The 26,957-nt window shown below is 41.0% G+C and overlaps 2 protein-coding genes across 2 annotated transcripts in view; both read left to right on the top strand.

Annotated features, from left to right (window-relative positions):
- LOC108801015 (alpha-2-macroglobulin-like) overlaps positions 1-5,924 on the top strand; it is a 47,507-nt gene extending 41,583 nt beyond the window's left edge. The window contains 3 exon segments of the mRNA XM_018572985.1: positions 1,035-1,137; positions 1,509-1,550; positions 5,850-5,924. Coding sequence (XP_018428487.1) covers positions 1,035-1,137; positions 1,509-1,550; positions 5,850-5,872 — 168 coding nt within the window. The 3' untranslated portion in view covers positions 5,873-5,924.
- Positions 5,925-15,424: 9,500 nt separating this feature from the next.
- The window catches only part of LOC108801016 (alpha-2-macroglobulin-like), a 58,484-nt gene continuing 46,951 nt past the window's right edge, over positions 15,425-26,957 (top strand). The window contains exons 1-7 of the mRNA XM_018572986.1: positions 15,425-15,498; positions 19,944-20,121; positions 21,171-21,330; positions 21,929-21,981; positions 23,659-23,679; positions 25,241-25,394; positions 25,473-25,557. Of these exons, the coding sequence (XP_018428488.1) occupies positions 15,431-15,498; positions 19,944-20,121; positions 21,171-21,330; positions 21,929-21,981; positions 23,659-23,679; positions 25,241-25,394; positions 25,473-25,557 (719 nt within the window). The 5' untranslated portion in view covers positions 15,425-15,430. The remainder of the gene's footprint in view (positions 15,499-19,943; positions 20,122-21,170; positions 21,331-21,928; positions 21,982-23,658; positions 23,680-25,240; positions 25,395-25,472; positions 25,558-26,957) is intronic.

Consider the following 26,957-nt stretch of genomic DNA (forward strand, 5'->3'; position numbering starts at 1 on the left):
AAGGTGTCTTTTGACCAAGCTAAGGTGCTCTGAGGTGAGACTGTATCGCCTTTACTGTTTGGATTAGACCGCTGTTTAGATTTTATGATACTGTATATCCTTATAAAACAAGAAAATATTCTGATGCTCCTTATAGATTGTATAAATTGTATTCACTAATAGCTCCAGGTCAAACCCATCATGTGTACCATATATGGATAATAGTCCCCATGATCAATATATTACATCATTTACATCTTAATACATAGCATTTACCCAAAGATGAATGATAAAAGATGATCAAAAGATCACCCGGACCAAAGTTCCACTTCATCAGGAGAGCAAGGAGATAATTATCTACAAAAGTACAAATATGTTGTTATGACACATGGATAAGATCAGTTTCTATTAAACATTCTCTTTATCAAGCATATGAGATAATATCAGATAACTTAATGCCAAAGATGGAGCTGCAAATAGTTGAATGAACAAATTCTCTATACCACTCTTGTATCTCCACAGGCCTATCGATCTGCCCAATGGCACATCCGTTTCTATTAATTATACACTTTATTAAGGTGTCCTTTGACCAAGCTAAGGTGGTGCTTGACCAGGACTTATTACTTCTACTATTTAGATTAGACTATTACTAGAGCAAAATGACAACAATGTTGACATGTAAGACACTTCTTATTTGCATATTACAACTCTGACAGGGCGTTTGAACAAATGTTACATACAAGTAACGATTGATCTTATCAAAGTGTTTGTTATATGCAATCCATGTTGACTTCAAGGCCCCTCTTTCTAACGTAATAACAAGTTCAACTTGAGCAGTTAACTAGCTCCCTCCTTCTACCTTGAACTCTGAAAGGATAAGAACTATTGTTCCATTTTTCTTGATGTATGCAGTGTTTATTATTAAGCTTTCATCTTCCAGTACATATGTTCACATTGGTGAATGTTTTACCTGGTGTCATTCTACTGCTATATACTATCTCTCTTTGGCTTGTTCTTCGCTGTTATCAAGCACTTTAATATTATTTTGCTTGTAGGTGGGACATGATCCTGTGAATCTTTCCTTTATGGTGGAACGGAATGTTGAAGTCAAGGACCTTAAACCAGCCACAGTAACAGCCTATGATTATTATGATACAGGTAATAGCATTCTCTGGTTAGGTTAACAATGGCACTTGCGGGGGTACAAACAGGACCTGACCGTGTAGATATATTCCATGTCTCTCTTTTAGTGCCATTCCAAAGGGTAAGACCTCAGTCAAGGATGCTTGTCTCAATTTGTGACTGCTTTCCTTTAAATAAGGATCTGAGCCTTTAAGTGATGCTGGAAATACTTTCACTTACACCTCTTGGAGTTTGTTTTGGGTGATAGAATAATCTCAGGTTTAAAATCACATATACAGTATATACACTATCTTCATCACTGACTGGATTGTCTCATATATCAAGTGTATGTCTTTGATGGTATATGGCATTTATGGCATTTTAAATATTCTTATTTTACCTTCCAGAGGAACGAGCAGTGGCAGAATACAACCATCCCTGCAATAAGGGTACGGATGTCAGATTTGTGTGTTATAAACTAGATGAAGGAAACTTAGAGGCCCAAATAACTTTTTTAAAAGATGATTAACCGAGATGACATGACCCCTTATTTTGTCTGCTAAAGTCTATGTAGGAGTTATACTGACACATGCCCATCCTGCAGCTCCTCAGTGTTAGAGTCCAGCTGTTACTTATTAGCAATTAGTATTTGTTAGAAGACTATGCATTGGAAACTTATGAAACAATATCTGGTTCTGCAGCAGGGTTGTGGCAATCCCGAAATCCAATGTAGACAAGCCGAGGTCACACCGAGCAGGCAAAGCAGGTACAAAAGGAGCAGGCTAAGGCAGTCCAGTAAAGCAATCCGAAGTCAAGGGCACAGGCAATCAAGAATGGTCAAACAATCCGTGGTCAAAGGCAGGCTGCAGGCAAACAAGGTCAAAGTCAATCTGGGTCAATAATCACAGGAACAGAGAACAAGGAACAGGAGATGTCAGGGCGGTTGAAGAGACAATCCAGCAATGACTTGGTGTGGAGTCTGAGTTTAAATAGGGGAGGTAATAGCTGGAGAGCGTCACTTCCTGTGCGCCATTTGGCACGTTTCTCCGTGCCACATCCGTGGCGCGCACAAGCGTAGTACGGGACTTGGCGCATGCGCGGAAGCAGCAGGTCTCTAACAGTGCCCCCCCGAACAGGCAGCCTCCGGATGCCCAGCCGGACAGGACGACCAGGAGGTCTCTGAAAAAATTGACGTATTAAGTCGGGAGCATGGACATGGGACTCGGGCTCCCATGAATTCTCCTCAGGACCATATCCCTTCCATTTAATTAGGAAACGTCGGTTCCGACCCCTTCCACGACAGTCCAGAAAAGCCTCGACCTCCTACTCCTCTGCACCATCAATTACCAAAGGAGGTGGCGGCTCATCACCCCTGTCCCCAAAGGCATCTGTGGCCACCACTTTGAGAAGAGAGGCGTGAAAGACAGGGTGGATCCGATAGGAAGTGGGCAACTGGAGCTCATAAGCGACAGGATTGATCTTCCTCAAGACAGTGAATGGGCCAACAAACCGGGGAGCCAACTTTTTGGAGGGACAAGCAAGCCGTAAATGAAGTGTGGACAACCAGGCCTTGTCCCCAGGCCGTAGGTCGAGATTACCCCTCCTCTTCTGGTCAAAATAGGTCTTGTTATCTCGTTGAGCCTTCGCCATTGCGGCCTGCAATACTCCAAGGTTATCATGGCATAATTTGAAGTCCTGCAGCTGCACTTGCGGGGGTACAAACAGGGCCTGACCGTGTAGATATATTCTATGTCTCTCTTTTAGTGCCATTCCAGAGGGTAAGACCTAAGTCGAGGATGCTTGTCTCAATTTGGAAAGCAAGTCACCTCCTATCAGGAGGAAGCTGTGGGAAGCAAGCACTGTGTCAGTGGCACTCGGATTTTCAGATACGTGGTACATCCTGGAAAGAGAATCAGGTGTGCCATTTTTAGATCTGGGCCGGTAGGTGATGTGTAGGTTGAATCGGGTGAAGAAGAGGGCCCATCTGGCTTGTCTAGGCCTTAGTCGTTTTGCCGAGCATAGGTACTCTAGGTTCTTGTGGTCGGTATAGACCAGGATTGGGTGGGCCGCCCCTTCAAGGAGGTACCTCCATTTCTCCAGGGCTGACTTAATTGCAAGGAGCTCCTGATCCCCCACATCATAGTTGCCCTCAGCTGGGGACAGCTTCCTGGAGAAATATGCCACGGGGTGCAACTGAGTGGTACCCGAGGGGCGCTGAGAGAGGACGGCCCCCACCGCAGCTTAGGAGGCATCCACCTCTAACACAAAAGGCAAGGCCGGTTCAGGGTGTTGCAACACAGTAGCAGAGGTAAAGAAACGCTTCAATTCATCAAATGCAGCCTGAGCTTCAGGGGTCCATTCAAAACGGGAACCAACCCTGTGAGCCGTGTGATGAAGGGAGAAAACACCAGAATGTCATCCAGGTAAACTATCATGAACAAGTCCATGTAATCTCTGAAGATATCGTTCACAAAATGCTGGAAGGTGGCAGGGGCGTTACTTCCGCACTAGATTCGGACCGAAGTGTCCGAATCTAGTGCGGAAGGCGGTCTTCCACTCATCCCCCTCTCTGATCCGCACCAGATTGTAGGCCCCTCTGAGATCAAGCTTGGAAAAGACTTTAGAGGTGAAATGGTGGTCGATGAAACAGCTACAAGCCCCAGAGTCAATGATAGCTGAGACGTGGATGGCCGTTCCCGGAACTGTAGGGAAAGACGTAGAGTCAGATCAGACAAGTTGCTTTTATAGGTAGATGCAAACACAGGGGTGGTTAACTTCCAGGGTCTGATGGGACATCCGTTTAGGAAGTGCCCAGACTCTCCACAATATAAGCATAAGTTGTAGTGCCTACGGCGTTGCTGTTCTTCCGAGGAGAGTGGGGTTCTGACGAGACCAAGCTGCATAGGAGGCGTGGACCAGCAGGAGCATCATCAGATCGACCGTAGGGGGCCTTGGGAACCCTGGGTAGCATCCAGGTTGGATGGGTGATACCGGCCCGTTCTCGACGTTGTTCCCGGACCCTTCGGTCCAATTGAATAGATAGTTGGATCAGTTCTTCCAAGGAGTCAGACGGGGCTAGTCGGGCCAATTCATCCTTCAAGGTTTCGGACAAGCCTAGGCGAAACTGAGACTGATTATCGGCAGATAATCAATAGGTGTATAGCCAGCTTAACAGTCTTATACATTATCTGTGGGGATGAAGCTTGGCTGAAAGATGTGAGACGGTCAGATCCAATCTGTATAACCAGCAATCAGCATTACTGTTACCATACTCCGCTCCTGTACCAGGAATGTTAAAATGTAGGCAATACCCTTTGTGGGCTATTAATATTTTTTAAAGTGACACTTAACTCAGGAGTTAAATCTTAAAAATGCATTCAAGTACTACAATATCAATACAAATTAGTAAACTAAATTAGATTGTAGTTCATCACGGGAGTGAGCTTGGAGTGGTGACTACTTTACAACACACACAGGAACCATGGGGAACAAAAGTAGCCCCCTCCAGAAGGAAGGACAGTGTCAGCACCAATTCAGAGATGATTTGAGGATCTACAGCCGAGTGAATTCACAAATAAGATATAGTTACATAGTATTTGAGGTTGAATAAAGACATTAGTCGATCAAGTCCAACCTATTAGGATCTCATTCTAGGAGTACCTGTACCCCTGTATATTACGATCCCTTAAGAAATCGTCCAAAAGTTTCTTGAACAATTCCACATTATTTGCTGAAATCACCACCTGTGGCAGTGAGTTCCAGATCCTAACTGATCTTACAGAACCCCCTGCGCCCCTTGTGCTGGAAATTTTTCCACCAATTTTAGGTGGTGGCCTCTAGTTTTTGTAATGGAGTTAATTTTAAACAGTTTATCGCTAATGTTGCTACCACCATTGAACATTTTGTACATGGAGATCATATCCCCCCTTAATCTCCTCACCTCCAATGTGAACATGTTTAAATTTAGTAGCCTTGTCTCGTAGCTCTGGTCCTCCATACCCCTAATTAGTTTGGTTGCCCTCCGCTGGACTTTTTAAAGAGTTTTTTAAATATTAAAAAAGGGTCTAAAAAGGAAGGAAGGAAGCAGAGACAACAAGTATTCCAAAAATCAAGCACTCAATATATCCCAAACAGTTCAAATCCATTTTTTTAACACCACTTAGCTTCCAGTCACTTTGTTCCCAAGCCCTGTGTGAGCCAAAAATATATTTTTGTTAATAGTTAAAAGAGAACTATAGGGTAACCTTTTTATCCCATAGTCTTCTTAAGAATCACTGGAGGACATATACTAACCTCCTCCCGTGACCCAAAGCTCAGTATATAGTAGGCTATTGGCCACTATATACTGAGAGCGCCAGAGCGGGGATGGATCCCGACAATACTGTCGAGATCCACTTAGCTGCGTGAGTGACAGCTGGCTCTGCCCACCCCGTTCCGCATCCATTTCTCCAGTCAGCGCTGGAGGATCAGAGAGGGGAGGGGGGAATCCATGTGGGGAGCGGTGACTGCAGTCACTGCTCACTGCAGGGAGATGATTGGGAAGTGACAGTGTCAGCATCAATTCAGAGATGATTTGAAGACCTACAGTCGAGTGATAAACAAATATGTTTAGTTAACTGCTCAAATGGTTTTACCAACATTTAACTTTTATAATACTATCTATAACATTGTATTGCTATCTCCTGTAATGTAATATTCTGACACACTTCTAAAAAAAACTGTACTTTTTCTGTCATTTTGTTTTGTAGATGACTCTGGAAATTCAAGATGAAGACAAAGTTACCTTAAGATCACATAATTAATTAAAAGTCACTAAATACATATAAATTTACCAAATATTTCAGTTTCCATAAATGACAAAGAGCCTTGTGGAATCCATAAACCATGTAACCAAAAACAGCCATTCAGTGGCAATAACTGCAGTTGGCACTTGGAACTACGACTTTTTCCATTCACTGTGATTCTGCTAGAAAACTGAAATAATATTGTATTGTCGACCAATAAAATATTGAGAAATTAAAATAAGGTTTACCTGTCATTCATTTTTTTATGTGACTGAAGATGGCTACATGTTACAATGGGATTGAGCAATCTCTGTAAAATCTCCAATAAATATAACATCCATGTCATACAAAGACCTACCTAAACAGTCCTCTATCTAATCAAGTTGTCCCTTACGCACAAAAATGGGGCAGAAACCTTTTTTCAGTGCAGTGCCCTGCAAGACACAGATGACTCTTATTTGTCTTTTTTGCTGCACTGAAAAGCATGTTTGTTAAGGTACATTTTCAAGGTACATTGAGGTGCCATTCAAAATAAAGGGAACCCCAACACTTTGCAATGCTTGTCTTGCATTACTGTGTACTTTACCTCATATTACCCCAATGGGTGCACTCCATCCCGGGTGTTGATAAAAATGGGGTGCTTTATGTGCAGGATATTCAGGCAGATTGATCTGCTGCCCAACACTGCCTGCATAATTCAGGTGTAAATATCATTCAACAGAGCCTTTGGTGTAGGAAATGGAGTGTTTTCTTTTTAAGGAAAGTACTGTCACCAAGGGTGGCCCTTCTCCAATAGTAAAAAATGTAAAGCAGGCCTTTCTCCACTGACCTTTAATGAAAGGAGGGCCTCTCTTCACTGATCAACAATGTAAGGAGGGCCTTCTCCACTGACCACCAGTGTAAGGGGCACTATAACCACTGTGTTATATTCTGGGAATTGAGCACATATGGTGAGTGCTTAAGGACCAGTCTTGAAGCCATTTCAAACAGAAAAAGGACAGTCTTTTATTTCTTTTGTAACAGAAAAGAGCTTTTTGTCAGCAACACAACATGCAGTCTGCTTACATTTCAGCAAGTAGACAATATAATAATGTCTCACCAACTCAAGATTGTCACATATAATCCATGTGACTCTCCACACATCCCATGTGTGTCACAGGCTCAAGCCTCCTTGACTGATTCGCAGGTGCCTCCAGCGCACACACAGCCACCTGGCTCCACTCTGGCTTCTGGGTGAAGTCCTCCTGACTCCTGGACACAGCCTGTCCCTCTTTCCAGCAGCCCTCATGTGCCTGCAGCCCACACCACACCAACTCCTCCCCTTGAGCTCTGGTCTGGGATCCTAATGAGGTTGCTCTCAGCCACCTGATCACCTCCAACACCTGACCTCGGGACTGGAGATTTCATCCCACCCAGAACTCTAAAGGTGCCCATACACTGTACGATTCTCGTACGAGAATAGCGGGAAATCCCGCGATCGTACAAGAATCGTACAGTGTATGGAAGGCGTGCGACCGTTTCTACTGTACGGTCGCACGTCTTCCATCGAACAAGCAGGCTGGAAAACCCGCCGGGAATCGTACGATTCTTGGCGAGTGAGTGGCCTGCTTGTTCGACAACTGACGAACGGGCCGGTGTGCGCACACGCACACTGCCCATTTGCCGTGCATTCAAGCCCGCCCCTCATTGCAGTCATCGCAAGTACGATCTGCCTGTCCAAGATGGGCAGATCGTACGTTTTTTTAAGTACTTTACAACCATCGCAAGACTAAGGTCTTGCGATGGTTGTAAAGTGTATGGCCACCTTAATAAATCTCCAGAGATCCAGATCCCAGCTACAATTCAGAAAAACCAGAAGAAACTGAAAGGCCAGCTTCTTCCCTGCAAAACAAATTATCTTCTGGAACCTCTCAGCCCCTCTGGGTCAGAGTCCTGGCTGTCTGCGTCACCAGCATACTCCGTGGTATTGCCATCAATAAGCTCCAATCAATGCTTTAAAAAAATGAGTTGTCTTTTTAGTAAATGTTATCGTGTCCCTTTTATCTGAATATGCATTTCATGTTGGGTCACTGACACTCTACTGGCAGTACATCCTTGGGAGTAGTAAAATATTGTGGATATTCAGTAGAAATTTAGCAGGTAATTTTATAGTTTGTGTTTTTAAAGCAGATCAGTAAATATGCAAGCTTCATAAAATTCAAAGGTGTTGAAGTCAGTGGGGTCTACCTTGTCATGATACTTGACTTTATAAAATTAGGAACATCATAGTAAAAAGTTTTGAATCACTACATGAACAAGGACACCGCACCCCTAATATAGGTAAACCGCAAAACAGCAACAGCAAAAAGGAGATAGATGGGGCCTTTAAGGTGTCAAAAAATGCAATTAGGGATAATACAACATAGTAATGACAAAATTACATAGTAAAATAACATTTATTTATTAAAAGATTACATGATCCACATGATAAAAATATACCCGCTAGTATCCATGATCAAACAGCATAAAACCTCCCTGAATTACATTATAATAAATTATTTTATAAATAGTCATAATCAAAGTAAGATATACTGCAAGTCTGTACTGCGTCCAGCCTTCTATGCATTTCGCCGAAGCTTCATCTGGAAGTCGGAGGTAACCTTTAAGATTCACATGAATATGCCAATCAGTATATTAATATGTCAAAAAAAACAGTAAAACCAGTAAAAACCGGGAATCTATACAGAGAGAGGGGAGCTATGGCTGGGATCGATTGAGGAAGCTGGCGTTTTGATGTGTAAGTAAGACTTTAGTTTAGCAGATATTTAATGGGATATATGGCATATAGGTGCAGTATAAGTTCATTTCTATGAGGAGTGGAGTACATGTTAGTTTATACAGTAATAGGATTACATTACAATCCATGGATCACTAGTACTATTGGATACTTTGTCATAGTACTCTGACTGGATACTTTAGATGATACAGAGTTCAATTTATTTCTTCTTTTAAGATGCATTGAGATTGATCATGCCCTGGTTTGGGAGATGAATATTGTTTGAGTCTGAGCTTTTGGAACTGAACATGATGTTCCAGAAAATGATTGCCCTTGTTGCCCATTGGCAGTATATCTATGGGGGATATGATATCTATAGACTTGGGTTTACATAGTTTTCTCTTATTGACTACCCTAGAGTTTGCTGGAATAATTTGGGTTGGCTCCTAGCATCTATATTATGCACTCACACCTGGCTGCATCCCAATGTTATACTATACGATTGATATTTGTTTATAGATATCCTGAGGCAGAGATTGCGCTTCTCATATTTGATCGCCGTCGGTTCTCTCTATCCTCTATGTTGTCCTTGACTGTTTCTGGGGATGACTCCCCGACTGTGCGGATCCACTCACCACTAATGTCCCACTTATGGTATTTATGTATGTATTTAATTGGTTACATTTTGTTACTGGTTTTTTTGACATATTAATATACTGATTGGCATATTCATGTGAATCTTAAAGGTTACCTCCGACTTCCTGATGAAGCTTCGGCGAAATGCATAGAAGGCTGGACGCAGTACAGACTTGCAGTATATCTTACTTTGATTATGACTATTTATAAAAGGATTTATTATAATGTAATTGATAAAATAAGTTAATTGTATCTATTATGTATGTATCATGCACATATACAGAGTCCAGGGAGGTTTTATGCTGTTTGATCATGGATACTAGTCGGTATATTTTTATCATGTGGATCATGTAATCTTTTAATAAATAAATGTTATTTTACTATGTAATTTTGTCATTACTATGTTGTATTATCCCTAATTGCATTATTTGACATCTTAAATGCCCCATCTATCTCCTTTTTTTGCTTTATAAAATTAGGATACCTGCACTGAAAGAAATATTGAAACTGTCATTGCTAACCTGTCTGCGCCTGGCTTCAAAGATTTCTGAATTAGTGATCTGGAAGCATGCAGCTACTAAAGTTGGAGACGACAAGGCAGAACTAACAATTAGATGCCACCCATTTCTGGGAAAGTCTGGGTCTAAAGGTTTTAGAACACAGATTACATTTTAAAACAAACATATTTTATGCCCATGCAGGAAAAAACATCAAATATGCTTTAAAGAAGAAGTCCAGGAAAATAAAAAACTTACCATTACAGTCGGGCTACCCCCGCGCTGCAAGACTTAAAGGAAAACTATGATGTGAGTGATTTCCACTCATCCTCATAGTTAGAGCCAAACTGTGACAAGGAAGCGGTCACAGGTCAGCTGTATTGATCGGGAAGTGAGCAGAAACATGGCGCCGATCCGCTCACTTCCCGATCATCTCCCTGCAGTGAGTGGTGACTGGCAGTCACCATCACCGCAGACATCCACCCCCCCTCTCTGATCCTCCAGCGCTGAGTGGAGGAATGAACAGGGGAGGGGGCGGGCAAAGCTGGCTCTGCCTTAAGATAGCAGCTGGGTGGATCTTGACAATATTATCGGGACCTGTCCCGGCTGCGGCGCTCTCAGTATATAGTGTCAACAGGTCACACACAGATGAATTCATAGTATTTGAGGTTGAATAAAGACATATGTCCATCAAGTCCAACCTATTTTGTTTGTGTGTATGGTTGATGTGTAGTATGTACAGTATAGGTCCCTTGTGTGGCTCTATTTCCAGACCTTGACTGATCTAACCGAGAAGTAACCCCTTCGCCTTGTGCTGAAATTTTTTCTCCATCAATTTTAACCAGTTGACATCTGCGGTGTTAAACCCCCTTCCCATCCAGGCCATTTTTCAGTATTCAGCGCTGCGGTACTTAGGCCTCTTGTACTTGTCATGGAGTTAATTGTAAATAGTTTGCCGCTGATGTCGCTATCCCCGGTGAACATTTTATACATGAAAATCATGTCCCCCCTTAATATCCTTACCTCCAATGAGAACATGTTTAAATTTAGTAGCCTGTTCTCATAGCTCAGGTCATCCATCCCCTTTATGAGTTTGGTTGCCCTCCTCTGGGCTCTTTCCAGTTCAGTGACATGCTTTCTGTTCACTGGTGCCGCATACTCCATCTGAGGCTGAACCAGTGATCTATAAAGTGTCATCATTACAGACTTGTCCCTGCAAAACATTTCCCTCTTAATACTGGAAAGGACTCTACTTGCTTTGTTTACCGCAGCCAGACTCTGCGTGCTATTATTCAGTGTGTGGTCTACAATGACCCTCAAATCTGTTTCCCTTTCAGACTTCTCCAGAGGAACTTCCATTAATGTGTAATCCGCTTTCTTATTTTTAACCCCAAAGTGCACAACTTTACATTTATCTACATTAAACCTCATCTGCCATGTAGTTGCCCACTCCCCTATTTTGTCCAGATCTGCCTGCAGTCTTATAGTGTCTGATTCAGTGTCCATTACCCTCCCGATTTTGGTATCATCAGCAAACACTGAAACATGGCTGTTTAACCCCTCCCCAATATCGTTAATAAATAGGTTAAACAGCATGGGGCCCAGCACAGAACCCTGCGGCACGCCGCTCATGACCCTAGCCCAATCTGAGAAGGTGCCATTTATCGATACTCTTTGTACCCATTCCTGTAGCCAGTTCTCTATCCATGTAAACACTAATTTGTCTATGCCCATAGACCTCAGCTTGTGTAGTAAATGTTTATGTGGTACCGTGTCAAATGCTTTAGCAAAGTCTAGGTATACCACATCCACCGGCCTCCCTCCATCCAGATCTCTACTTACCCCATTCGTAAAAAATTAGCAGGTTAGTCTGACAGGAACGGTCTTTCCTAAATCCATGTTGGTTGTCATTTACTATGCCGTTATCCCGAACAAATTCTACTAAGTGGTCCTTAATCATGCCTTCTAACACTTTACAAACTACCGATGTAAGACTAACCGGTCTGTAGGTCCCCGGATGGCATCTGGGCCTTTTTCGGAATATTGGAACTACCGTAGCCCTCTGCCAGTCGATTGGCACTCTGCCTGTCATTAAGGAATCTTTAAAAATTATGAATAATGATGCCGCTATACCCTGGCTTAGTTCTTTAAGTACCTTGGGGTGCCTTATTTGCATTAAGTAGTTTCAGTCTTTGTTGTATCTCAGTTTCCGTCAACCACTGCGGAATACCCTGAGATGAACTATGTGCGTTCTTATGTATATTAAACCCGTCTTTTTCCTCGGTGAATACCGAGGAGAAAAAGGTATTCAATGCCTCGGCCTTCTCCGTGTCGTTTGTGACTACACCTCCGTTAGCATCCATTATTGGGCCTATCTGCTCCTTTCTTACTATTTTACTGTTAATGTACTGGTAAAAAATGTGGGGATTATTTTTACTAACTGTGGCTGTATGTTTTTCACACTCTATTTTAGCTGCCCGAATTATTTTCTTGCATCTTTAGTTACATTCTTTGTAATTATCGAACGCCAATGCCGTCCCCTACATCTTATATTTTCTAAATGCCACTCTCTAGTCCTTTTATGTGTTGCTTTACCTATCTATTTATCCATGCAGGCTTAGTTTTTTGATCTTTTAATTTTATTCCCCAATGGTATACACTTGGTGATAGCCTTTTGTAGTGTGTTCTTAAAACATTCCCATTTCTGTTCAGTGCCCAGTTTCTGAAATAAATGTTCCCATTTGATTTCACCCATGAGCTGGCGCAGCTTATCAAAGTTAGTCTTCCTGAAGTTTAGGGTTTTTGTCCGACCAGCGGACTTCACTTTATTATACCCAATATTGAAAGTAATCACATTGTGATCACTGTTACCCAGTGTCTCCCCAATTGCAATATGCTCAATTAACTCCGCATTATTAGAAATGATTACATCTAGGATTGCATTTTTCCTAGTTGGGACCTCCACCATCTTATCCATGAAGTTGTCTCGCAACCTGTTCAGAAAACGGGCCTCCTTTGTCGAATGTGATGTTCCATTACCCCAATTTATGTCTGGATAATTGAAGTCACCCATAACGATGACATTACCCTGCTTCCCAGCTGTTTATACTTGGGAGTGTAGCTGAGCCTCCTCCTCCCCCCCCCCCATATCTGGAGGTTTATAACAGACACCCACAATAAGTTTACGGCTAGCCTCGGACCTATCAAGTTCCAGCCACAGTGATTCCACGTCTGCCACGCCAAATAACGCGATGTCATCCCGTATGTGCACCCTTAGATTATTTTTAACATAAATGCAAACTCCTCTCCCCCTTTTCCCACACCTGTCCCTCCTCGTTGTACCCTTCTATGTTAGTGGCCCAGTCTTGTGCGTTATCTAGCCAGGTTTCCGTTATTCCCACTACATCGAAGTTTTCTTCGAGTAAAATAATTTCTAGCTCCTCTACTTTATTTGCTAGACTTCTAGCATTGGTGTAAATGCATAAATTCAATATCTCTTAGATATGTTTATTGAAAAATGGCACGGCATGTATTTAGAAGCTAAAGCTAGCGTTTCGGGACTGGACCCTTCATCAGAGCAACATAGTGACAGAGTGTGGGTAGTTCTTGAAAACACTCAGTATATATGGGGCAATAGCCCGCTATATACTAAGCTTTGGGTCAGGGGAGGAGGTTAGTATATGTCACAAGCACATTTTAAGTGCTTGTTTTGCCTGGGGACACAAATTTACTTATATTTGGTCCCATCAGCTCCCTCACAGCTGCTAGAGCGGTCCCCGCAGCCTCTTCTCCCCTGGATTCTGGCATTCCTTCCTACCTAGTAGTTTTGAGTGCTCCCCTCACCTTTGTGTGTTTCGGCACTCCATAATATAACCAATAAATATGAGCCCCTTCATAATGGCCAAAGCAGGTGTGCAGGCTCAGGAAAAAGTGCACAGAGATCTTACCAATAGATTTGCTCAGAGATGCAAAAAAAGGTCCTGTGTTAACAATGTTTGTTGGAAAAGTTTAGGGGATTTTCAGTCTTGCTTCTGGTTTTCCAGTATCCAGTATTTCCTGGACCATTTATTTTTTGTTTCTCTCTGATTACTGATCTTTACAATTGGTAGGTAGAATACAGTATACTGATACTTCATGCAAGCCCATTTGCTCATGGACGCAGTGTCCTGTCTGCAGAAAGCCACTGTGGATGTGACCAATGTATACACCCTGGCTCTGCTGGTCTACAACATCGCACTGAGCCGAGAGACAGAACTGAGGAAGACTGTTTTGGACAAACTGGAGGAAAAAGCTATACAAGGAGGTGAGCAATGATTTTTTGTTACTGAATCCCTGGCAAATGTGCATTATTCAATATGTGATAGCAATTAAGTTAAAATGAAAAAAGGTTAAATTAAAAAAAGTTTTTTTTTTAAATGGAATAAAATACATTTAACCCCTTCATGACTGAGGCCCTTTTTTCATTTTTTGCACCCATGTTATATTCCACATTTTAGGCCTGAAAATGACTTAAAACCCCCCAACATTATATACGTTTAAATCTTCCAATAGGGACACCAGTTCTGACCACCAGGGATTTCCCTCTCTTTGGAGGGATTTCCTCTTACTTCCTATTGTGGCCATCAGACAGGAAGTGAAGTAAAACCTAATGGAATACGATAAAAAAAAGCTTGTTGCACTCCTTACCGAAAAGCCCCGTATTCGGGGAAAGGTGCTTGGAATGACTGTGGATGGCGCCGCAAGTTGCACATGGTATAAGAGAAATGTCACCAGCACACCAAATTTCTTCAAGGATAATCAATCGTGGATTTTATTGAAAACTCATGTCAAAAACACAAGGAAAACCTAATGGGACACAGATTAAAAAAAAATACTCTATCCAAAATGAAAAAAAGTTCTGCTTTAAGGTTCGATGGCTGATGTTGGTTCTGGTGCTGTGTATATGATGAAGCTGAATAAAATAACAAGAATTATGTAACCTCATGAATACTTTTGAGTTTTCTACACTCAGCATTATGTTGTAAAATAGTATAAAAAACAGAGGCGTCACAAGTCAACAACAGATGAAAGTCACTCGCACTCCATGATATTAAAGATATCTGAACAGAGAGTCTCTGTTTGCCGGAAGACGGGACCGCATGGTCTCGAAACGTCGCTAAGGAGATGTGTGTTATCTCAGTCAATAAACAGCATTTACTTTAATATCATGGAGTGCGAGTGACTACTTTCATCTATCTACATTTCACGGAGGCATCCGTTATCACTACCGCACCCACCCAGTTGGATTTGGGTTTGTGTCCGGTCAGGAGTGCGATGGGACAGGAGGATTAAGTTACAAGTCAACAACAGTCTGACTCATATGTTACTTGTAGTGTTGTAATTGACTCTTCCAACAAAGTCACAGTGGGGGGCGATTTTATCAACTTTTTAAAATAATTCTGAAAAACAAACATCAAAAGAAATGATTTGCATAATCCCCTGCAAGGCCTGCAATTACAGGTTATTGGTTATCAAGTATTTGCTGTTCTGTGGTCAATGTCCTCGCACCGAATCCTGCTTCCAACAGTGTAGGAGGGGGGAGTGTAGGGGGAAGCAAAACATACAAAGTCCATGCCAAGCTTTCTACACCGTCATTCTAAGTCCTGCAACCCTGCACAATGGTGTCATGGGTGCTGTGTGCTGGTCTAGTCCTTCTTCACATCTCCTGCTCTGTGGAAGCCAAACTGTGAGTAATTTAATTTAATGCTAGTGTATATGCGATACCCTTGGTGATGTTAGATGGGTTCCTAGTGGTGTAACCCATTTAACAGCTGAGTAATAAATGTAAAGAATTTAAAGGTTTGTGATACCTTGTATAAGAGTTTCAGTTTGTGTTGTTTGTATTTGGAACAATGGATGTTAATTAAAACACAGCTGTGTTGATTTTTCTTCCCATTGGCTGGATAGAAGCTTTTACCCTGACCCATGGTGTGTCAGAACACTGGGATTACAAACCACATCAATGTTTCTATATACAGTAGATCTTGTTAATCCGTTTGTTTTATATATCTGGATTAACAATAAACGATTGAATGGAAATTGTTGTTTGCTATAATGATCAAAGTATTTACCAATAATGATAAAAAAAGAATCAAATGATTGCAATGGCATGTTACTGTAGTTTAGGAAATCTTAAATGTTCAGTAGCTGATCATTACTGATACTTTGATAACCACATAATCTTTAATGTATGCACACCAGTCTGAAAAGGCAGCTGCAGTTAAGCAATATGTTTATTCAATTGTGTAGTTAAAAGGACAGTTATTGAACTAAGGTATCAATATCATTACAATAATTTCCAACGGCTTGTTACAATTTACTCATTTTTTGTTGCACTGGTGCACTGCTTAGCTATCTAAACTTGAGGGCACATTAATATTTATGCATTGCAGGAACATGTAGCAAGGGGCACACTTTACTGTGCGCTTTACTGTGTACCCCAACACACATACTTTGGTGAGGTGCATTGTTGTACCATTAATTATGTACCAATGCACCCACACGCGCCGTACATAGCAATGCATAGTTAAAAGTGTTCCTGCCCAAGTTTGAGACAATGGGGTTGATTTACTAAAGTCATATTGGCTGTTCATTTTGAAAGGGAATTTGCACATTGTAGGGGAAGTTTTCATTAGCTTGGTGAATGTCTGATGCTTGATGCTCTGATGCCAATCCTTTCTTACTTTTAGTAGGTAATCCCCCACCTGGCCACCCCATATGAAGGACTATGAGATCATGGATTTCCTTTACATATCTTATTTATCATGTTGAATGGCTTATTGCAATATATTTGGGGGATGTTTGAATTTCATTTTATTATGACATGTATATATTGACGCTTTATATGGTGATGAGGATCTCTCTGGCTTTGTCTCTTCATGTATTATTGTGATATATTTCTTTTGTAACGCTCACATTATTTGTATTGGAAAATCTCTGTGGCATGAGCATGTAGTTTATTTATAATGACCATCACATCACAGGAACTGGGAGTGTGACTTATACTATATTCAATGTGTTGGGTACTCTTCACTCTTCATCACCTAGTGTTGGGTGTTATGATATTTCTGTACAGTTACAGATCTTAAGGTATGTCCCCTTAAAATAAATATCTGCTTTTACTTGCTACTGTAATTATTTAAATTGCATTAGAGTTGCGTTCCATCTTATATCTTAACATGAAGTATGTATGAAGGACAGGCAGCAGGAGAGCTGTCATCATAGTCAGTAAATTAATAGGGAGCAGAGCTGGAGGTAAAAGTTATAGTAGCACTAATAATAATTATAACAACCATAATGATATTTTATATTATAATAAAATGAATAATTCTCTTGCACACACTGGCTCTTAGACACCAATGCAATCTTCTTTAGACGCTAGTGTCATTTAACTTTTTTTTTTTTTTTTGTAGAACTACAAACCTTAATCCTCTTGGCAGATCAATGGGTGTTTTTACTGCTCCTGCAATATTTTTAAAGGAATCAAAGATAGAAACATGTGCATCTATTTCAGAGATGTACTGAATGTTTTTTTCCTTTTATTTTGGAGAATCGAGGGCCAATGATGGAGTGACCATTGTAAAATAGGGGGCACATCATGCTCTAGCTGTGGGTTATCATGTTAATGATTATAATGGGTTGTTTATTTACCTGGCAGTGCCAATATTTGCTGCGTACTCAGTTCGTAGGAAGAGGGACTGTTTACTGAAAGGTTAGAGGTCTAATAAACACAGTAAAGCACACCCATAAGCAGCTACGTATATAATTGTTGTTTACACATTCACGCAATGAATTATAACTTCACTTTTCTCTGCTCAGCTGTACAACTTTAGAAGGGAGAAGTTCTAATGCCATCATATAACCCCACTTACCAAACCTCCTGCTGATTTTTTTTAAGTGCCAAGGACTCCCTGCCCACTTGGCTTCCATGACAAATTACTTAATTAATGGTGTGCATAACTTGCTCAAATGGCTGTCTCTAGTTCAACTCATGTTAGAAGTCAGTGCAAACCATAACACTGCCCCCACCAGCTTGAAGGGTTGTACTCATGCATGTGGGGTGCATGCTTCAATGCTGTTTCCGCCAAATTCTCACTCTGCCATCTGCATGATGCAACTGGAAACGTGATTCATCGGACCACATGACTTTTTTCCAATGCTCGACTTTCCAATCCTTGTGTTCCTGTGCGAATTGGAGACGTTTTATCTTGTTAACTGCAGACAGCAAAGGTGTTCGAACAGGCCTTCGGCTTCCATATCCCATACGATGCAGTGTATGGCGAACAGTGTGTTCAGAGATCATTTGAGAGGATCCCTGATTAAGATCTGCAGTAATTTGATGCACTGTTTCCCTTCAGTTGTCTTGTGCCAGTCTTGCCACTCTCCGTTCTGCCCTAACATTGACTATTCGCTGACGGCCACAATTCGCACGTTCAGACCCAGATTTTCGGCTAACAGTCCAGTATTTAAACACTTTACCAACAGCTACTCTTGAACATTTAACGAATTCTGCTGTTTTGCTGATACTCGCTCCATGGCTCCGAGCGCCAACAATCATCCCACGTTCAAAGGCTGTTAAATCGCTTTGTTTACTCATATCTCCAGAAAAAAATCACTTCTACTGTCATGGTAAACAACCTGCTTCCCTATTTATAATGGTCTTGCCCTCTAGCAACTTCAGCACGAAATTAAAGCTAATTTGCCTACAAACGTCAGGTGGTCATAATAATCTGGCCACTCAGTGTATACTGTATATATTATATGCATGCATTGTAAAAGTTTTGTTTTTAAACCTTTCAGAACACAGGCACTGCTTCTATTTATTACCTAAATGATTACGCTCGTTGTAGATTCCAGTGAGCTTAGATATCTGATGTTTGCCATTGTAAGATAAGTGGCTTTAGCAACTCCTTTTGCTCCTTTTGCTTTCAAGAAGACACCTGCATATATTTTGCAGCCCTTAGAGTGCCATTCAAATATTTATGTCAACTCATCTGCACACGCTATGGAAGTCATGGGGAGCTGTCGGTAGCGCATCAGTGAATGTCTGCAGATCTACAGACCAAGAAACCTTTTAGATTACTGATTCTTTGAGGATCCGGTGACCTCATTTGTCAAAGTGTGCACTATTAAATGAGCATGAAGGTCTTGGGTGTTCCCATCCATGTAATGTCATACTTTGATACATTGCTTTTATTTTCCTCACTTAAAGTGACACTAAACTCAGGAGGTAAAGATTAAAAATGCATTCCAGTACCTTAACTATTAGCTTATTTGTGTATTGCTTCGCTGTAGATCCTCAAATCATCTCTGAATTGGTGCTGACACTGTCCTTCCTTCTGGAGGGGTGCTACTTTTGTTCCACATGGTCCCTGTGTGTGTTGTAAAGTAACCACAGCACCAAGCTCACTTCCATGATGGACTACAATCTCATGTATAGTTTACTAATTTGAACAGAGAATTGCTGTTCTGTGAATAATTTCAGAAGCCAGGGAATGGTTTGAATAAGTTAAACATGTTTAGACTGTGCCCATTAAAGAGGAACCTTACCCATTTCTTCAAAATAACAACAAAGACACCTTTAGAAATGTCTAGTAATGACAATCTAAAAAAACACATACTTCTAGATAATTGCCGCTTTTTATTTTTTGCATACCGTATATCTCTTTTCTTCCCCAGTCTTCTGACAGTGGCCATTTTGACTAAGTGCAGATTACTAGATCTCCCTTTACTTCTGGGAACTCTGGCACATGTGACTAGGACATGTGACCATGCACATCCGAGGAAAATGTATTTACCTGAGATCTCATGGCATTAGAGATGAGATTTCCCAGGAATACACTGCTGTAACATCCTCAGGATGCAATATGCAAACTTGGGCACAGTTACATCATCTGTGCCAAAGGGGACCAGGGAATGGAAAAAATTAATTGTAACTTAAACAAAAATATGTTTGTTTAGCTAATACGATGATAAGTAAGATGATTTCATATCAGCATGCAGCATGCATGCTGTATGCTGATGTTATTTTTAATCAAAGGGGTAAAGGTCCACTTTAAGTATGGATAAATGTTTCACAATTCTTTTAAATCTCCCTTTGTGGTTTCTAATGCTGACTTTTAATCTTTGCAGGCACTATGCTGTCATCTTCCCCTCTGAAATTCACTCTCATGAAACTCTATGTATACACCTGGAGGGGGCTCAGGGGGAGAGCAGAGTACAGATCTCTTTACGGCTGGATGAAAAGAACACAACCCTTGTGGAGAAGATATTTGACCAGGAGTCCATATTCACCTGTTTTCCAATCCAGGTAATTAAATTCACATTTATGATATGCAGAAATAAACAGAGGTTCTACATGGCTAAGGAGATGATAGGACAGTGGAAGATTAAGATGTGAGTTATGTGGGAAGGGGTGAGGTCTAACCTGATTGGCATTTGAGAGCCAGATGAGTAAGAAGGAACCACAAGGTTAGGTCCTGTGAAGACTACTTTCCAAAAAGTTCAGGCGATGATGGATATTTTCCTGGCTCAATTAAGGTTTGAGGGAAGACTGGAAAGGGTTGTTGGTGTTTTTCCAATATGCTAAATCCCCTGTGGAAAATTAAAATGCCAGATTTCGTACTGTGCTTGAGCCAATGTTATGTGACTTGGCTGATCAATTCACCTCCTGAACAGTCTCAGCCAGAGAAAATTAGGGGCTCCCAGGCAGGCATGCTATCCCTCTTTGATCCAAACACATATGACCCAACGTTCTCCTATATTTGTAGACTTTGTAATAAGACTCTCTCCTTAATAGGATAGTGGACAGAACCATGATGATGAGCCTCAACCCATAGTCCTAGCATATAACCAAAGCTTATTCTTTTAATCCCTTGAACATTCAGAAGAATTCAACATGAGTGCTGGTTGGTTACTGTTGGCAAGTTTGAATAGCAAGTTGATTTCTTGATAAAGGGAAGCTATAATTGTTCTGGGTCTTTAATAAAAGTGTAAATTTAGCCATCTGAACGGAGCAAACCTAAAATTGAAGTGCCACAATGGGGCTTAATCTACCACACACACACCTTATTCATATGTGTGTGTAAATATCCAGAACACAAGGACAACATGCCATACATGTATAAAAAGAGCTGAGAGCTCATCCAGCTCGGTGCATATAAAATATAAAAATTATGTTTTTGAACCCGGCCCAAAATACATTAATAATGAAACCATAAACAAAAATTATATACACTATTATCAGTGAAAATAATTAGTTTGACTTGAATTTAACTTGTTTAACTCTCTCATTTACATACATGGACCTGGAGTTCTGCCTAGAGCTCAAATCCACTAATTCTTTTTTTTGTTGCTTAGGTTTTCACGCCTGTACAGTCGGATGTAGTGGGCACGTTGGATGTCTCCATAGAAAATGCAGGGGAAACAGTAATGAACAGCAGTAAAGTTCTGGTGATGAAGAAGAAATTCGGTCTTCTGGTTCAGACAGACAAAGCTGTTTACAAACCAGGACAAACTGGTAACTGTTTAATCAATACAGAACTCTACGGGAATGTATATTCCAGGAAACAAGTAAAGCAATGAGATACAAAAGCCATTCATTAAATACTGTAAGACTGCTATTCAGATCAAGGGCATTGCTAGACCCTGACACCCAAGATATATGCAATACAGGGAGTAAGGCCATTGCAATGACATCACAATAGTAATCCTTATAATTTTTCAAACTAAAAAGCTTTATAATCAAAACATCATTAAAAGTGACTCTTCTTTGACCCATAAGTTTTTGTATTTTGTAAAAACATGAGAGTTATTTTTAGCATCATACAAAGGTTGTTTAAATTCATAACTATAAGAAAGTCCAGCTATACTGCCAAAATCTTAAACATTTGCCAAACATCTGGTAGAAGAGAATTTCTGCCCCAGTAAGCTGAAGAAACCATTTGCATGAGTGGTAAAAGATTTTCAAGAATGATCAGCAAGTCCAGTTGTGTTTCAATGGATTTGAAATCTCATTATTTGGTTGCTTGAAACCCTGAACTAGCATTGTTGAAGCACTTTTAAATGATTAGGAGAGAGCTTATAGAATCATAACATTGTATATTTGTCTTTTACAGTAAAATTCAGAATCCTATCCATTAATGAAAATCTTCAACCCAGACATACTGTGGTAAGTGTTTATGTATGGAAATATAAGAGTTTAAAAGCTATAAGTAGTAGCTTTATGGATAAAAGACCCCACTATTAAATCTAAAATTACATCACATATTAATACAAGGGATAATCAATAATCATTAACCCATCAACACTTTTTATTGAAAACTCTTACCGCTAACAGTCATGAACATGTGAAGAGTTTCTATGTCTTATACAACTACTGTAAGGGGGCATTTTGATGGGAATAACCAATGTAGGGGGACACTCTGATGGGGACAACCAATGTAAGGGGGCACTCTGATGGGGACAATTAATGAGCATGCCTCCTGACATTTGTTGTTCCCATTGGAGTGTCCCTGTTCGTTTTCTTAGTCATCGTCCTCTTGTGATGCTCGGGATGGGACGTGCATGTGATCTCATTGGTTGTTAGGACACTGGCAGTTCTAGCAACCAAAGACCACAAAGAAGGGGAGAATTTGGACTGGCTTATGGCTTGCTGTCAGTGGATGCACCTGTGCAGCCTTTGTCATCCAACCAGACATAACCCAGTGCAATCGTGATCTGGACAGAACTGTCATTTGGTCCGCATCCGAGCTGTAGTCCACTCAGTAATCCCTGCTATGTAAGCATTTTAGCTGACACTACTACAGAAGAACTAGTAATAACAGTATAATATATGAGAATGGTTGCTGCACCTACATCTGTATAAACAGCATTCTAACAAGACTAAATAAAGGAATTGCTGCATTCTGAGCAAAAAAAACCCCACTGTTTTTGTGCACCTGGCAACCCACCTGGCATCACAAGTTGAATGCAGACACCTAGTTATTGGGTGTACTTAGTTATATAAACCATAGCTTCAACCAATTAGTCAGTGAAACTGTCCATCTCATCAAGTGACCAATCTAAAGCTGGGTGGAAAGTAGCACATGCACACTAGACCTCTACTCTCTCCAGTATTTGTATGTGAGGTTTTAGGGTACATGGGGTGCACTTGAGGGTATCTCAATGTACCTTCTTGTGTAAAAACTCAGTTTATTTTACTTCAACATACAGTAGATTTGCACTGACATTAGTGCTACTATGACTATCGGATTTCGCTACTGCTTAGTGAGATCTGCTAGCAGCAAAAGGCAGACAGGGCAGGACAATTCATTGTGCACCAGTGTGTCAGCACACTGTGGTGATAGTCTATTAAAAGTACTTTTAACACATTATTTAATATGTCTATACCTTTGTATTTTTGGGGGTTGGTTTTCTGATACAGTTCTGGGGAAACATTATGTGGCCAGTATAGAGGCTACGAGTACTTAACATAGTTCTCAGCTAACAGAAAATAATGGTGTATTTCAGTAAGCACACTATCTGAGCTATTATAATACCTATTATGTTGACGTGTTTAAACCTTCACACTTTGCATGCTTGTTGTACTATATTTATATTGCTACTTTACACATGGGCCATATTTATAAAGCAGTGATTGTGACATTGACCAAACAATGACTTCTGATGAATCATTCACTGCAATTTAAAATGCTTGCACCGGGAAGATACACCTGCAGTGAATATAATCTGAGTTTCACATTTACTGCTTCATAAATAGACCCAGATTTGTAAATAATTTTTCACCAAATAAGTATAAACCAAATATAGTCAAGGTGTGTTTCATTACCTGTTTTTTCTCTTTCAGTTTCCAGTCGTAGAACTACAGGTACAAATATTTAAGCCATATTTAAATAGACTTGATAGGTATGTTAAAATATAATTTTATATTTATATATATTTTTTTCTGTGGCATGGAGGCTGAGTAGTGTGCACTCTTGCCTCTTTAACCTGAAACCCTATCTACATGGAGTTTGTGTGGCCTCCCCATGTATGCACAGGTCTTCCCCAGAAATGTGAATACATATTGGTAGATGAACTGGTTTCTTGCCTAAATTGCCCCTACTATATTACAGTGTGCTCTTCATTGCTTGTCAACACACGTAAATGCGTTAACATAAGTTTGCTCATGTCGATGTTCATTTACAAGCATTGACATGTGGTACAATACACATTAACATGTGTTCCTATTCATTAGACATGTACGCTGCGGAAAAATTTGGTTCGGTTCGGATATTTTGTTATTTCGGGATTTGGATCCGAAATTCAATTTGGTTCATGTTTTGAATTCGGACGAAATCCGAATTTTTAGTTTCGGATGAGTTTACAAATTTTTGTTGTGACTACCACAGAAAACCATATACAGATATTAACCTCCTTGGCGGTATTCCCGAGTGTGACTCAGTGTTAATTTTCAGTACCATAAGCCACACTCGGGATTACAGCGTAGCATCTCTTTCCTTGTCCACGATCCCCGCTGTGTTCTCCGGCTGATGCCGGCATCCGTCTTCCGGGTTCCGTCCCTTGCAAGCAACTGCGTTACAGGGGGGCAGAACCGGCGGTAATTTTAAAAGTAAAAAAAAAGATAGAACTAAAAAGGCAAAAAAAATAAATAATGAGACCGCCAGGGAGGTTTATACTAACGCTGAAGCTCCTAGACCCAAATGGCATTTGGAAGTACGAACTTCTGAATACCATTCGGGAGCTCCAGAGACAATTCGGGTCTAGGAGCCACATTAAAGCGGAGGCTTCCAGACCCACCTGGCATTCGGGAGCTCTCGAATGCTATTCAGAAATTCGGACTCCATTCAGGTCTTGGAGCATCAGTTTTAGTATTATGTATATATAAGTAGTATTCTATCATACAAATGAATATTCGTAGAAGCAACATTGTGACTCATATATACATACAACTATACCTGAGGCTCCCAGACCCGAATTGCATTCTGGAGCTCCCAAATGCTATTCGAAAATTCGGATTCAGATCCATTCGGATGCATTAAACCGAAAAATACATCTGATTGGCCAGAAAAGTCACATGTCCAATTCAATTTAATTTTTAAACGAAATTTGGACAGGATCTGAAATTCTGAAACGGAAATTCGGATCAGATGCATTTGGATGCGTTGGGATTCTGAAATTCAGATGTGTCCGAATTTCTGAAAATTCATACGAATTTTGATTCGGAACGGAACGAATCGCACATGTCTACTATTCATTTTAATAGAAACGCATATGCGTTAAAAACACAGTTGTAAATCCATGTTTAACCTGTCTACACATTTCATGTAGTATTGTCGATGTTATATACCTATTCTGTAAATCATATTTAGTGGTTCTTTGTACACAGGTAAAAAGCCCTGTTAAACTAAACTATTTCCGCTTTTAAGGATCCAGGAAAGAACCGGATTGGTCAGTGGTTGAATGTGAGCGTCAGTCAGGGATTGGCTGAGCTTTCCCTTCCTCTTTCCTCTGAGCCTCCACTGGGAGAATACTCCATCCGGGTGAAAGACACAGTCCATGCATTCACTGTGGAGGAATATGGTGAGGAACTGTCCTAATAAAAACATTTATTATCGATAGTCTATACTATTTGTAATTCCTATAAATATATCTCTACAGTTCTTCCAAAGTTTGAAGTTTCCCTTCAGTTCCCTAAGGTTGTTATGTTTGACAGTGACCAGTTCCCACTTCGTGTGTGTGGAAGGTGAGTCTGAATATCACTGAATATGGATGAATGCATGGATTCCATCAAATTAAGGGTACTGCAAATCCTGTATGCTGACGTTTTGCACAAAATCCCCAAATTATCTTTAAAGTGACACAAATCTCAGGAGCTAATCTTAAAAATACTTTCAAGTACCTAAAATATTAACACAAATGTATCTTAACTGTTATTACTCAGCTGTAGATCCTCAAATCATCTCTGAATTGGTGCTGACACTGTTCTTCCTTCTGGAGGGTGACTTCTTTAGTTCTCCATTGTCCCTGTGTGTGTTTGTTGTGAAGTAGCCACCACTCCAATGATGGACTACAATCCCAATACACATTAGTAAACTAAACATGAAATTGTAGTCCATCACAGGAGCAAAACTGGAGTGGTGGCTTTTTTACAACACACACAGGGACCATGGGGAACAAAAGTAGCCCCCCTCCAGAAGGAAGAACAGTGTCAGTAATAAGAGACATACAGAGTGCAGAGGTCAGTAGTAAGAAACATACAGAGTGCAGAGGTCAGTAGTAAGAAACATACAGAGTGCAGAGGTCAGGAGGAGGTAACGCACATGGTGCAGGGTTCAGGAGGTAATGCACAGAGTGCAGTGGTCAGAAGAATCTGACGCACATAGCGCAGATGGAAGTTTTGCAAGGAGTGCATTGGCCAGAAGTACAGAGTGGATTGGTCAGAAGTAAGTAAAGTACAGAGTGCATCGGTTAGAAGAAGGTAACACACAGAGTGTATCAGTTAGAAGGAGGAAACGCACATAGTGCAGAGGTCAGATGGAAGTATTGCACAGAGTACATAGGTCAGAAGGAAGTAACGCACAGAGTGCATCGGTCAGAAGGAGGTAATGCACAGAGTGCAGAGATCAAGAGGAAGTAACGCACAGAGTACAGAGGTCAAAAGAAAGTAACGCACAGAGCGTAGAGGACAGGAGGAGGTAACGCACAGAATGCAGCGGTCAGAAGGAGATAACACATATAGTGCAGAGGTCAGAAGTAAGTAACCCACAGAGCAGTCAGGAGGTAACGCACAGAGTGTAGTGGTCAGAAAGCCGTAACGCACAGAGTGTAGTGGTCAGGAGGTAGGAGATAATGCACAGAGGTAATGCACAGAGTGTAGCGGTCAGGAGGTAATGCACATAGTGTAATGGTCAGGAGGTAACATACAGAGTGTAGGAGTCAGGAGGTTACACACAGAGTGTAGCGGTCAGGAGGTAATGCACAGAGTGTAGCGGTCAGGAGGTAACACACAGAGTACAGCGGTCAGGAGGTAACGCACAGAGTGTAGCGGTCAGAAGGTAACGCACAGAGTGTAGCGGTCAGAGGTAACGCACAGAGTGCAGTGGTCAGGAGGTAACGCACAGAGTGCAGCAGTCAGGAGGTAAA

The sequence above is a fragment of the Nanorana parkeri genome, unplaced genomic scaffold (assembly GCF_000935625.1).
Source record: "Nanorana parkeri isolate BGI_ZX_2015 unplaced genomic scaffold, ASM93562v1 scaffold2195, whole genome shotgun sequence".
In the NCBI taxonomy this organism is placed as follows: domain Eukaryota; kingdom Metazoa; phylum Chordata; class Amphibia; order Anura; family Dicroglossidae; genus Nanorana; species Nanorana parkeri.